We start from the raw sequence: 13798 nt of genomic DNA, 5'->3' as shown, positions 1-13798 counted from the left end.
CCATTGAGAACAGCGGTGGCAGCCATAACTTTTTAAAGAGCTCCTATCGAGAGCTGGGGGAACCAGAATGACCTCTTGCGTGTGATGTCCGCTGCTCAGACATCAGACGCGAGAGGTGGAATGTGCCCCTACAAGTCCAAGACCACCACCCCGGGCTCAGGGAGGCAAGGGAACGTTTCACACACACCCCGGTCGTTGCTGCTGCCGCCGAGAACGGCAGTGGCCATAACTTTTTAAAGAGCCCCAAAGGAGAGCTGGGATAGCCAGAATGACCTCTCACGCGAGAGGTGGAATTTGCCCCTACGAGTACTCAGGGAGGCAAGGGAATGTTTCACCCCTCCCCTCCCCCCCCCGGCGTTGCTGCTGCCGCCAAGAACAACGGCGGCCATAACTTTTTAAAGAGCCCTAAAGGAGAGCTGGGGGAGCCAGAATGACCTCTCATGCGAGAGGTGGAATTTGCCCCTACGAGTCCAAGGCCACCACCCCGGCACTCTGGGGCTCAGGGAGGCAGGAGACCGTTTCGCCCCGCCCCTCCTCCCGTGCGCGGGCGTTGCTGCTGCTGCCGAGAACAGCTGCGGCCATAACCTTTTAAAGAGCCCCTCCCGAGAGCTGGAGAGGCCAGAATGAATAACCTCTCTGCAAGAGGTGGAATTTGCCCCTACAACTACAAGTCCAAGACCACCAGTATCTTATTCCCTCTCAATTTTGCCTGCCTTCACAGTCCTTGGACATAATATCTTATTCAAGTCCCCGGTCCCAGTTTCCATAGCCAACTGAAAAGGAGTAGTGTTAGTCTGTTATAACAAAAGTCCAGTACCATCTCAAAGACTAACAGTATTTATTTCAATATGATCTTTTGTGAGTCACTGCTCACTTCCACGGATAGGTGGAGAATAATCAAACCAGGAATTCTTCTTAAGGGGAATATAATGGGGGAGGGGGTGAGACCAGTTAGATGTGAATTCCGTTATGAGTCTGCAAGTGTAAATCCCCCGTGTAAGTGGCCGAACTGAACACCATAACTTCGTTTCCTGAAGCAAAGGCTGGACAGAAGTGTGTGTGTGTGTGTGTGTGTGTGTGTGTGTGTGTGTGTGTGAGAGAGAGTGCACCTGGGGGTCATGGCAATCTCTGAGAGAGAGAGAGAGAGAGAGAGAGAGAGAGAGAGAGAGAGAGAGAGAGAATATATATAAAGGACAAAGCTCGACCCTTCTTGCAACATAGTCTTCCTGATCTTTCACCTTCCACGTTTCAGCCTAAGCGACATTTACTCTGTCCGACTCAATCGTCGTTGCCCCTCCTTCCCCGGCAGTAGTCACATTTTGGACGTTAACTGGAAAATCGCTTCGCCTCCCGTTTAATAGCAAAACAGAGTCAGTCTGTGCAGAGTTGATGACACTTCTTACTGGACCGTGAAGAACTAACCTCAGCTTCAAGATCCATTCACGTACTTGGCGGCAAGCCGAAGAACACTTTCCTGGCAGTTCGCCAATCAAATAAAATGGGATTTATTTCCGTGTAGACCTGTGTACAATTGCTCCCTCTATCTGTCATCCTCAGCACACAAGGAATCTCTCAAGAACGAAGGGCAAAAAAAACCCACTCAGCAGCTTCACTTACCATACTGAGCATGCTCGGGTGACTTGAGCATGCTCTCTATTACCAAGGCACGGATGTGGAATGGGGAACATCGCTATAATTGGAAGAAAGCCATGGAGGATAGAAGGAAGCGCCGGAGATGTATAGTTGTTCCTTTTCCATTGCTGCTGCTTCTCATCATTGGACTAGCCTCGCCACTTGCCCAGGGTCGGAATCTCCGCTTTGTTACCTTGGTGAGGAAACAACAATTGGGGCGGGGGCAAGATATTACGGGGTGCGGTATAGAGCTGGGCCATGATGGGCTGGGGGGGGGATTCACATGACACTGGCAGCCCCAAAGATTAATAAAGAAAAAAAATGCAACCAATCATGAAATATCATGAAATGAAAAAGAAGGAATTTCTGTCTCGGTGGAAAATAGCTACCTTTTGCATTTGCCTTGTAGTGCTTACAGTTGACAAAAATCCTGGTTTGGTTGTTTGTTTTCTGCAGGTATCAGGAAGCAAGTGCTTTAAAATCAATGCTAAGGACAGCCACAGCTTTTGTGTTAAGAAAATATCAAAAATTATATCTCTTGCTATATTTTTAAAAAATATACTTACTGTTAGTATGATATGAGCCAGGAATGACCACAGAAGTAATAATGATCAGTCTTGCTTACAGGCATCATCAAGTGTACTTTATTGTGCATGACACCTGCTGCCAGATTTTTGTTCTCTCCTTGTCTCCAGGCTAGCAAAGTAAAGTAAAGCCAGTGATCTCTGGGACAAAGCAGTTCAGAAGCAGCAGCATGAATGTAGAAAAAACCCTGGCGTCTTTGTGACTTTGCAGTATTTTTCCCCCCAGTTATATCGTCATGGTGATCGTTCTCCCGTGAAGGCATACCCCCGAGATCCCTATCAGGAAAATGTTTGGCCACAGGGGTTTGGACAGCTGTCTCAGGTGGGTATCCCAGAAAGAAACATTCTGTTCTCAAACAGGACAACTCAGGATGCAGGGCAAAATGTATTTTGGTAATACATTCTCTTTTGGGTGCCAGTTTGAAATTCACATCTTTTTTCCCACCCACTGTGCTTTTTAGGTCTTTTTTGCTGCTGCCTTTCTTTGCTTCCTACTATCTCAGAAAGAAGTAGATAGTAGGCTGTTCGGGGAGGACAGCTTCATCTGTTTCAGGAAGGATTTTTGTTCGCGTTTCCTGAGTCAACAGTATTCACGCTGAAACTGTTGGCCTTGCTTTCCACTCTGTGCTGTTTTGGCAAGATTGCAATAGACTCTGCTTTGTTGTTAATTTGTTGCTGTTGATGTGCATAGGAAGGGATGCGGCAACACTGGGAGCTGGGCCAAGCCCTGCGAAGGCGCTATGATGGATTCCTGAATGCCTCGTACAATCGACAGGAGGTCAGTACACAATCCCTGTTTACTACAATAGACAGGAGGTCAGTACACAATCCCCGTTTACTAATCCTATCAGTACAGCTTCCTTCCTCTCTCCTCCTCTCTTTTCAATGGGTAATTATTAATCAGAGATCTGCAAACTGTGATGTTTACTGGATCGTGTCATTTTCTCTGCAAAGAGGGAACACATGCTTGGGCTTGTCTCTGTTCTTCTCAAGGTAGAACTATAATTAGAGGCACTCAGATGAGTTGTGGTTTTTTACGTCGCCTTGTGATGAAAGTAGACACTGGAAGTCACAATCAGTTATCAGGATTCAGCAAAAGATAACGGTAATAGCACCTTGTGCTTCTCAGCCACTGTGTCACATTTCAGCTATATAACAGAGATCGTGGGCCCTTGTGATCAAAAACCAAACCAACTGGATTTTTTTTAGCCCTCAGCATGTTTTTCTGTAACTTAACAACAAAATCAGTCAGCAGCAGAAGAAGAAAATTAAACTAGTATATACTTTAAGGGAAAGAATGTGGTGAAAGCAAACAATGGCCCTACCTCTTCCCTCCTTTCTAGGGGGGATGACCACTCTCGTCAGCAGCTTCTTGTGGCTTTTTAAAACGAGTTCTGCAGCCACGATAGCCTCAATGGCAGATAAAGTTCTTTAGGAAGTATGATACCTCTTCTGCCCAGAGTAGAGCCCATCCTGCCTTTGTAAGAACAGTCCTGCTTTTTAGTTTTCTTTCTCTGCCAGTTTCTGATCCAAGGGCTGTTTCACACGATGTGACAGCAAAAACCAGCCTTGCATTTTCTTTATGGGTCAGCCAGGTATCTTTTGACATGTCTGGTGGGAGTTTGCACGTCAGAAGACATAGCTTCAAGAAGCAGAGTGGACAGAGAGACTGACCCTTTTACTGCATGTTTGCAGACCCTGTAAATGAGCCTTGGATCTTGTAGGAAACAGAGTTCAGTCAGAGAACTTTGCAGCAGTTCTTAAAGGAGCAATGAAACAAATTCCTGAACGTTAGAAACGGCATGAAAGCCATCCAAGCTACAGTTCATCCCTGACACTTTGATGCGTTATCAAGTGCAGACAGAATCTGGTCTGGGCACGCTGCTTCTTTTGTCTGTATTTATGCTTCCTGGAGTAACACCCCACCAGCTTAGATGCCATGTATACTTTTTATATATTGCTAAGAAGAGGGGGAAATTCTCAGCTGGCAAATTTGGTCCTCTGCTTTAAAGTTGCTGCCTTACTGGGCAATAGCCACAACCAGTGTTCCCTCTAAGCTGAGTTAGTGTGAGCTAGCTCACACTAACTCAGCTTAGAGGGAACATTGGCCACAACTGTGGAAATGGGTAAGGGAAAGCTTGCAGATTTTTTTTGTTTCTGCCTGGTAATATGTGCTTGTAATGTCAGGTGAAATTTCTGCACAGGGGTGTATGTTATGGACAGGATACATGTGGTTGTGGAAAGTGAAACAATGGCTCCTAGATAGAAGGGCTGGGCTGTACAGCCTTTTGGTTCTTTCCAAGCTACTGCAAGATGTCAGTCCCTTCCACCTCCTTAATGTAGATTTCACTCCCATCCTCTCTGGATCAATGTTCCCTCTAAGCTGTGGAGTCTTGTGAGCAAAAATTCTACTTTCTGAGCTCCTGGCATTAAAATTGTGAGCGAGCGATTTGGCTACTGCATATGTTAGTCTGCTCTGGAGCCATCCTTCCTGAGCTAAGACAAAAATGGGTGAGCCGGAGGCTAAAAAACTGTGAGCGAGCTCACACTAACTCAGCTTAGAGGGAACACTGTTCTGGATGCCTTTTGGGGTTCAAGAAAGGATAGCTATGTGGGCAAGCATTAGATGTTTCTAATTGCTTCTGGCCCATCTGAAAACACCCACTTCAGCTCTTCCCACTCTAATCTGGAGAGTAACCCTATCTCAGCCAGCCACCAGCCTCTGTCAGTCTTGGGCTCACTGCCTACTCCTGTTTCTTATCTGCAGATATCCTAGTGTGCCTTCTTTTTAAAAAAAGGAAGTTGAAAAGCTGGTGTGCTGGGAGCTCCCCATGCACCAAATTAATTGAAATCAGTCGAGAGAGCAACACTGTTTGCATAATAAAAGATTAATATTCTCAAATATTTTGTGCCTTGTAGGTTTGCATGTCCCTTCCTTCATAAGTTCCAGACACTGACTTAAAGAAGGCTTAAAACTCTCTGGTTAGAATTCAGGCTATTTCCATGATTTTTTTAAAATTGAAGATCTAGGAAGTTGCTTTCTTCAGTTTTTTAGACAATTTTGATCTTATCAAAACGAGTTACTTGCTACTGAGCTTTCTGGCAGCAGGGATGTTTAAGAAACCACATTGTGAAGGCTGGTGCTTAACAGCATAGGACTTACTGAAGGGTTCAAATGCATCAGTCAGTATATCTGATCTCCATAGTTCATGTATGCAGGGTACTTCCAGTCCATACAAGTGCCAGATCATTGCAGGACCAGTATAAACTATCGAGACTGCACACCTGGCTTCCTGTAATGAATCTGGGATATCTTTGGGGAAAGCATGAGTTCATTTTCCTGGAATATTTTGTGTTTTCCTGGCTTGCTGCATTAAAACTCACTCCAAGACTGTAAATGTAAATAGTTGTTGTTTGCCTATACTCTTGAAGAGAGTGACAGACATTTGTCATAACTCATGGCTAAAACTAGAGCCAGTTTGGTGTAGTGGTTAAGTGTGCGGACTCTAATCTGTGAGAACCGGGTTTGATTCCCCACTCCTCCACTTGCAGCTGCTGGATGACTTTGGTCAAGCCATAGTTCTATCAGAGCTGCTCCTGAAAGAGCAGTTTCTGTCAGAGCTCTCTCAGCCCCACCTACGTCACAGGGTGTTTGTTGTGGGGAGGGGAAGGGAAAGGAGTTTGGAAGCCACTCTGAGACTCCGAGTGAAGGATGGGGTATAAATTCAATCTCTTCTTCTCCATCATCATAGTTTGATGTAGCTACAGTACTGCCCCAGTGTTAGGTTCTCTTCCCAATCCCCGTCCCCTTTCTGTAGCACTCTGGAACAACTTTCCCTAGCAATACAGCCCCAAACTACATTTTGCTTCAACTCTTATTCATGCAGTTTATTGGGAGCTGGTCTGTCACTCCATGTTTTGTTCAGGGTACCTGTCAGCCCATTCAGAAAGGCCTATTAATTTATCAGAACAAAATTGTGAACATTAGTGACTCTAATGAAATGTGCACTCTGTGTTTGATTCTACACTGAACAGATCTTCATCCGCAGCACAGATTTTGATCGGACCCTGATGAGTGCTGAGGCCAATCTGGCAGGACTGTACCCCCCAGAAGGTCAACAGGTGTTCAGTCCCAATGTTTCTTGGCAGCCCATCCCTGTCCATACAGTACCTGGTTCTGTGGAGCGGGTGAGTCACTCATAGAGTAACTGCTGGTAGCTCTAATGTGTTGCTTGCATCAGAAAACCTCCCTCTTTAATGCCGCTTTCATCTGTCCTGAATTCTGCTATTCTGCTGTTCTCCCTGCCTCATCTGTTTGGGTATGAGAGGTAGTTCATAGAGCCTTATTTGTTTCACCTGCCTGGTGGAGATCTCACTTAAAAGTAGCAGTCAGTTTGCTTAGGGCAAAGGAACCCATCAGCAAGTCCATTCCACTTGGTAAGTCTTGCTCATGAGTTGGGATCTGTGTTCAAATGGTCCATTGAGCTAACATACATTTTGCCTCTATCCAGCTCCTGAAGTTTCCATTAACCCCCTGCCCCCGTTACGAACTGCTGCAAAATGAAACTCGGCATACACCAGAGTATGTAAATAAAACAGTTCAGAATATGGTAAGTTATGAATTGTGAGGGCTGGTAGCTGAGATGACTATAGTTGTATACAGTTTTTGGGCCATAGAGAGATAGAAAAATGAACTCTGTCGTTGCATGACCCCACAGGAATTCCTGAAGATGGTGGCGCGAGAGACAGGAATCAAGGACATTTCCCTTGAGTCTGTTTGGAGTGTGTATGATACACTATTCTGTGAAGTGAGTTGTCTTTCTCCTTTACTAGTCATTTGCTTTCTAAACTGAAAAACTTAAGTGCTAGCTGAAGTTGCATTTTTGCTGTAGAATAAAGAGTTCCCTCCCCCATTAGAATATTACTTGTCTAACCTCAAGCACTTTCCAGCAGTAGTAGAAAGGGGCACTATTAAAACTCCACAATGACTAAATTGAACAAAGAAATTGCAGCACAGCTTATATTGGCTGCCAAAACTGTGTTAGCCCAACAGTGGAATAAACCAGTAATTCCAACATTAAAACATTGGTTCAACAAAGTGTGGGATGTGATAGTCCAAGATAAAATAGCGATACAACTTGAGCTGGCAGATAACCCTACAAAAAATTTGAATTTTATGGAAAAATGGTTTACCTTTTTTAGTTATATAGAATCAGAACCAAATGAAGTTATTAAGAAACCACCAAGGTATGAAGATTTTGCATTTTATTAAATACAGAACAGTTGTTGAAGTTATAGAAGGATTAGTAGACTGTTATATGCTTGCTTCAAGGTTTAGGTTGATTGTTAATGTTAAAACTGAATTTATAACTTTGTTTATATTTATATGCTTGTATTTGAAAAGTTGTTTGGTTGTTTGGTTGTAAAAATGCTGTTATTTAATAAAAAGAAAGTTACAAAAAAAAAGAAAGGGGCACTATTTTATACACTAAGGATGGTCTCCACTGAAAGCATGCTCAGAATCTCTTCCACTAGTTCCCAGAATTTTGTCATACATGACCAAGAAAAGGAATCTAGGGTGAGGTTATGCAAATAAAAGCAGGCTTGATACCAGGGTTCACAGCGGGATTAACCAGATTTAGCCTCTCTCCAGTGGTGTCTTGCGTAGTGCACCCATTTCCATTCTCCAGTGTATCCGAACATTTCCCGTTCCTAAGCGCTATACTTGAGGACACTGTTGTGGTAAAGACAAAACCTGCCATCTCCCTTGACAATTTTTAACCTAGTTTGAGATGCAGTGTGTGGGAATGCATGTGCATACACACCGGTTCTTGCAGTATAAAATCTACTCTCTCAAGCCAGAATCCACCTATCATACAGATGAGCATTTCCTAGGACACAAAAAATGGAAGCTAGAAGCTACTCTTAGTTTGCGATCACATAAGGGCTTTTCTGTCCATTATTTGTATCCACCAACTGTTAGTCACTATATTTAATAACAATGAATTATTTATTTGAATAATTACAGCAACAGTTTTAGAGGGTTCCCCTCCATATGCCTTGTAGGAAAGAGAAGTGTCAAACTAAGGGAGCTCCTCTTGATTTCCTACCAGCTGACCACAGGAAGAAATCTCGAGACTAAATTTTCTTGTTGTTGCTGCTGAGGCAGCAGATCTAGAACTGTAAATAAACTAACAAGATGTTTAGTTTTCCAAAACTCCTGAAGACTAATTGAACCATCTAAAGGAGTGTAGGCTCCCCAAAATGGCCTTGATTGTAGCCTAATGGAAAAATTGCTTTGAAAACAGTTATGACAGAGAGCAGATTTAAGAGTTTGTTGTGATGTTTTAATTTCTTTCCACTGAACAGGTACAGTCATTATTGTCACAATAAATTACAACTTATCTAAACACCTAGGTGTGCCAGGAAGGTTCCCCTGCCAAATTAGGAAACAGGTACAAGTCCTAGAGTTGCTGTTTTCATCACTATGATTTAGAGGTACAGTCGAGAGGGCAACATCATTGTAAGAGGTCATCAGAAACAATGCAGTTGTCAGTCTATACCCTTCTAAATCTGTTGAAGTCATCTGGCTTAGACAGGTGTAACTGTGTAGGGCTGCACTGCAATTGACATATTCTGATAGCAAAATTGGGGCTTGCAGAACCTGGAATGAGGGTTGATGGGTGCCATCATTAGATTTACTCACTATCGAAGTTTGTTCTTCCTCCTTAGCATACCAAAGATTTGAAAGCAGACTGTTAATGCGTCAGTCTTTGCCCAGACTGTATTTAAGCGAGCTTTCCCTTGTATATTTCTCAGAAAACACACCAATTGCCGCTTCCATCATGGGTGACTCCGAGTGTGATGACTCGGCTGCAACAGCTGAAAGATTTCAGCTTTCAGTTCCTTTTTGGGATCTACAGACGGTTGGAGAAAGCTCGTCTGCAGGGTGGTAAGTGATGGGACAAGGACAGCATCTTGGGTAAGAGACTATATACACTGGTCTACCAAGAAATAAAATCATAATAGTCTGTTTTTTCCCCCCTCAGGGGTCCTCCTCTCTCAAATAAGGAAAAACCTTACTCTCGCTGCAAACACCTCTGCACACCAACACCTTAAAATGCTTGTGTACTCATGTGTAAGTTTTCACCTTGAATTTGTGCTTTTCTTCTCCCCCGTCCTTGGTAAACAAAATCTAGCCATGTCATCTAGCAGTTTCTCCTGTACTGTGGAAGAAGAAAGACCAGTCAGCACTTCTACCCTTTTAGGTTTAAAATCCGAAATAGACTGTGCTTCTTCAGGGGTTTTGTGCAAGTACATGCATGATTCTGCAGAAGTTTTGTGATGCACTCTCAAACACTACCATTGTTACTTCATGTTATCTTTTTGTCAGTGTCCTTATTTGTTCCCTATGCTCCTCCCCACTTATTTTCCTTTTCTACTTGTGAAATAGGGGCCTCACGCTTTCTTTTTCCTAGCATGACACCACTCTTGGGGCCCTGCAGATGGCTCTGGATGTTTACAATGGGAGGCAAGCACCTTATGCTTCATGTCTTATGTTTGAGCTGTACCAAGAGGATGATGGGTAAGGGCCTCAGTAAAGGTAATTTACTTTACTTTGCCGCATGATGGAGTGAGCTCCCATCTCTAGTTCCAGCTCCTGCCAACCTAGCAGTTCGAAAGCAAGAAATTGCAAGTAGATAAATAGGTACCACTTTGGTGGGAAGGTAACAGCGTTCCGTGCGCCTTGGTGTTTAGTCATGCCGGCCACATGACCACGGAAACGTCTTCGGACAGCGCTGGCTCTTCGGCTTTGAAACGGAGATGAGCACCACAACCCTAGAGTCGGATTCGACTGGCTTTCGAGCAAGGGAACCTTTACTTAAAGGTAAATCAAAAGGATTTACCTTCTGTAGTACTCACTTGAAAGTATTGCTGAACATTATCTTTCCTCCATGTATTCATGGGAAATGGAATGAAGCAAAAAGTCTACAAATCCTGAGATTAAAATAGTGTGCTTTTTCTCTCCAGCACTTAGTTGAGATCAGAAATCTCAACAGTATTCTGTAGTCTACAGTTGACACCCTCTAGTGTGACAAGCATGTAAACATAAGCTTTACCCTTGGGAAGATAATTTCTGTTCTCAAGGACAGAGATACACAAATGTGGTATGAAACAATATGTTAACTTGTACTAAGGCACTTACAAGGGTGGAAAGGGACTGGGTGATGGTTCAGGGCTTGTTTTGAAAATGGAACATAACGGAACGCAGCTGAGTAATTATCACCAGCGCCAACTCACCTCAAATTCTTTTATTCCTAGCAATTTTACAGTGGAAATGTACTTTCGGAATGAAAGTGGGCATCAGCCTTATCCACTCCAGTTACCCGGCTGTGAACAGCATTGCCCATTGCTGAAATTCCTGCAACTCACAGACCCGGTTATTGCACAGGACTGGGAACAGGAGTGTCAGACAGCAAGCACTATGAAAGACACAGGTGAGTGGAGGTGCTCTGACCAAACAACCAGGAAGGAACTTGTGTGTGTTTTGGCTGTCTTATTCAAAGTGCTTATCCATTTCACTCTTTGCAGAACTTATTGTGGGTTTGGTTGTCTGCGGATCCATCCTCTTCTTGCTTACTGTCCTGCTCCTGACAGTACTCTTCCGTATGAAGGCAAAACCACCTGGCTACCGGCACGTTTCCAATGAAGGAGAGGAACAACCTTGACAACTGTGCCAGCCCCTCCTGAGGCAGCAGGAAGGAACACTGCAGCCCCCAGGAACAAGATGGGCTTCCTTCGGTGACTGAACATTTCATTCCTTTGTCTTGCTAGTTGCCTCCAAGCCCAAAGGCCCAGACTTGATGTCAGAGCTTCTGTGACTATCAAAACCAGTCTACCTGTCATTTGGATAATGCATTTAAGTACTGGGTGTGGAATACCAGCGTGATTTGAGGTTGCTGTTTGCTAATATGCAACTAGTTTCATCAAGGATACAAACTTACTTTCTGTGAAGCCAATACGTTGCCTGCAGTCTTCAGCACTGGGCAGAAAAGGTCATTTTGACTGAGCATAGCTGTCAGCTGGAATCTGCTGCTCTTCAGAAAACTTTGTTCACTCTACTAGTTGCCATGTGCACCTCTCTTCCGAACTGTGGGAAAGGGGCCTGAAGCTAAACCAGCAATAACTGGCTTCTCCAGCCCAGTCAGTAGCTGAGAATCAGAAAGCTGCCACCCTTGTAAAATGAAGTAATTTGTTTGAGCACTTTGCTCTGAGGAATTTGATCCCTGTACAGGGAGACGGTTGGGCCTGAACCAAAAAGTTCCCCTCTCCCTACAGCCTACAGAAAATAAATAGGTTTCTCAGACACACTTTTCATTTGCAAAGAATGTCCTAATCAGCTACAGATATTGAGTAAGACTGGAATACAGCATACTTCCTCTCTCTGCTGACACTGCCTTTGAGCCGGATTATCATTTTTAAAAAGCAGTGGAGATCTCGGCGAAATGAAGCTTATGCCGTGGGACCAAAATACTTACTGCAGTTGAGGCCTAGCTGGAGGCTCTTCAGAGCCATTCTCTCACATACTTGGCATCGTGCAAATATCCCGGAGCAGCACACACCAAAAAGAACTCTGGATCTTTAAAAACAAGCTTTTAGTTATTGTGGTTACAGAAGAACATTCACACACAGGGCTGTGTCTAATTAAACCAGAACTGCAGTGATAAATCTGTCACCCCTCAGGGTGCTTATAGAGCTCCTCTCTGACAACCCTAACCCCCCTGACAGGTTAACTAGAGGTTTACCATAAAGCTAAAATCTAGTAGCAGAATGATTTGTCTCAGACTGCATACTCTCAGTCCTCACTGATACCATTAAAAGCAAATACCATAGGATAATCCTCAGATGTTTTAGATCAAACAAATTAGTGTCCCATGCTGGTCAATACCTAAGATTCAGCTGCCTCAGGCTCTATTAATGTCAACACCACAAAGGTAATTCTACCCCTAGGCTCTGTGAGTTTCTTTTCATGTTCTGAAAGAAACACAATAACAGCCTCTGAAGTCGAACACAGAGAAGCACTGCCAAGTATATTTTATCCTACATAATGTCACATAGGAGGAAAACCTCCACATTTTATACCACATGCAACATAAGAATTTACTTTGCACCAAGTATACAGATTGGGTAGCTGCTGTGCCCATTAATAGCTTTAATGAAATAATAATTATTGTATGGCAGTGTGTATGGTATAGTCAGGAGATCCTAAGATTGTCTGGCAGCCAAAACTTCTAGCTTTTTTAGCATTATGCACCACTAGGTGGTGAGCTAGACTCATTTTAAGACAAAAGACATTTCAGAAGTGGTTGGCCATTGCCTGCCTCTGCATCACGCCCCTGGTATTCCTTGGAGGTCGCCCATCCAAATACTAGCCAGAGCAGACCCTGCTTAGCTTCCAAGATCTGAGCTACCTTTAATGAAATAACCTCTTATGCCATGATATACATGCTTCCACCCCCCAATACCAGGCATCTCCAGGTAGGAGAAGTGTTACATCTACTTTGCTTTACACCTGCAATATAAATATCACAAAATGGATAGGTCTAGATCACTCCAAACATAGATACCGTACCATACACATTTCTAGTGTGCAAAAAATAAAGGTAGCTTAAATTGGGAGAAATTGTGCCCTGCTTCATCTGTGCTAGCTCAGTCTTCTGTTAGCTGGTCCAAGTCATATAATGTGGGGTAAAGTACCCCTACACATGCACAGAGCTCCTTCACCACTGAAACTCAAAAGGGTGGCTAGCAAAGTTATTAAAGCATAATATTTCATAGCTAGAGCTCACTCTGTCAGCAACTAATTAAATCCTCAGTCAGTGAGATCCATTTGCTCTGAGAATCCATTTCACAACTGACTGTGTCAGTCTCTTTAATGTGCTATGAAACTCCTTTTTGCTATACCAGACTCTACATGATACCCCACTGAAATCTTCCACTACTGAACTATGGTATATCTACGTTCCCCAAGTACTCACAAGACTCCTGGAAACTTCCACAGAAGGCCAAATCTTTTTTTTCCCAGAGTTCTTTTTCCCTCCTCCCAGATAATACCATCCAGGGCTACATGTGGAGCAAAGCACAATCTAGGAATCTGTTCCAAACCTAGGACTGAACCCAGAATGCATCATATCTCTTTTCCCTCCAAAAACAAGTTCATTTTAGCAACTTGCTTCTTCCTTCCAGCCTTGGCAGGTGAACGTCTAAGGAAGGGCAGGAGCTGCTTTTTCAATTGTCTCTTCTGTTCACCTTCAGTGACAAAGGGAAGAAGGAAGCTCTGCTGAAATAGACTAGCTGGTGAGAGAGGAGTAAGGATTCTTGGAACAGCCTTCCCCACCACTTAAGCAGCTGGAGGTAGCCCACTTTCCAGGTATCCACTGTTCCTGGTGAGGCTTCATCACCATGAGTATAATGCACAACAGATGAACCCCTGTCTCCTCACTGCATTATCCACCTCCCTAATCATAGTCTTTCCTGATGCTACTATCTTCTCTACAGGCCCCGCTTTCTGTACAGTCATT

The 13798-nt window shown here is 43.8% G+C and overlaps 1 protein-coding gene across 1 annotated transcript; it reads left to right on the top strand.

Moving 5' to 3' along the window:
- Positions 1–1666: 1666 nt before the first annotated feature.
- Positions 1667–12586, top strand: ACP2 (acid phosphatase 2, lysosomal). The gene is made up of 11 exons (XM_015426415.1): positions 1667–1829; positions 2443–2538; positions 2908–2994; positions 6252–6404; positions 6728–6826; positions 6935–7024; positions 9036–9168; positions 9266–9354; positions 9695–9801; positions 10539–10714; positions 10809–12586. The coding sequence occupies exons 1-11, from the start codon at positions 1671–1673 to the stop codon at positions 10943–10945; spliced, it is 1326 nt and encodes a 441-aa protein (XP_015281901.1). The 5' UTR covers positions 1667–1670; the 3' UTR covers positions 10946–12586.
- Positions 12587–13798: the final 1212 nt, after the last annotated feature.

Source organism: Gekko japonicus, unplaced genomic scaffold (genome assembly GCF_001447785.1).
Source record: "Gekko japonicus isolate JY-2015 unplaced genomic scaffold, Gekko_japonicus_V1.1 scaffold835, whole genome shotgun sequence".
Taxonomy (NCBI): domain Eukaryota; kingdom Metazoa; phylum Chordata; class Lepidosauria; order Squamata; family Gekkonidae; genus Gekko; species Gekko japonicus.
This window is presented reverse-complemented; position numbering and strand designations above follow the sequence as displayed.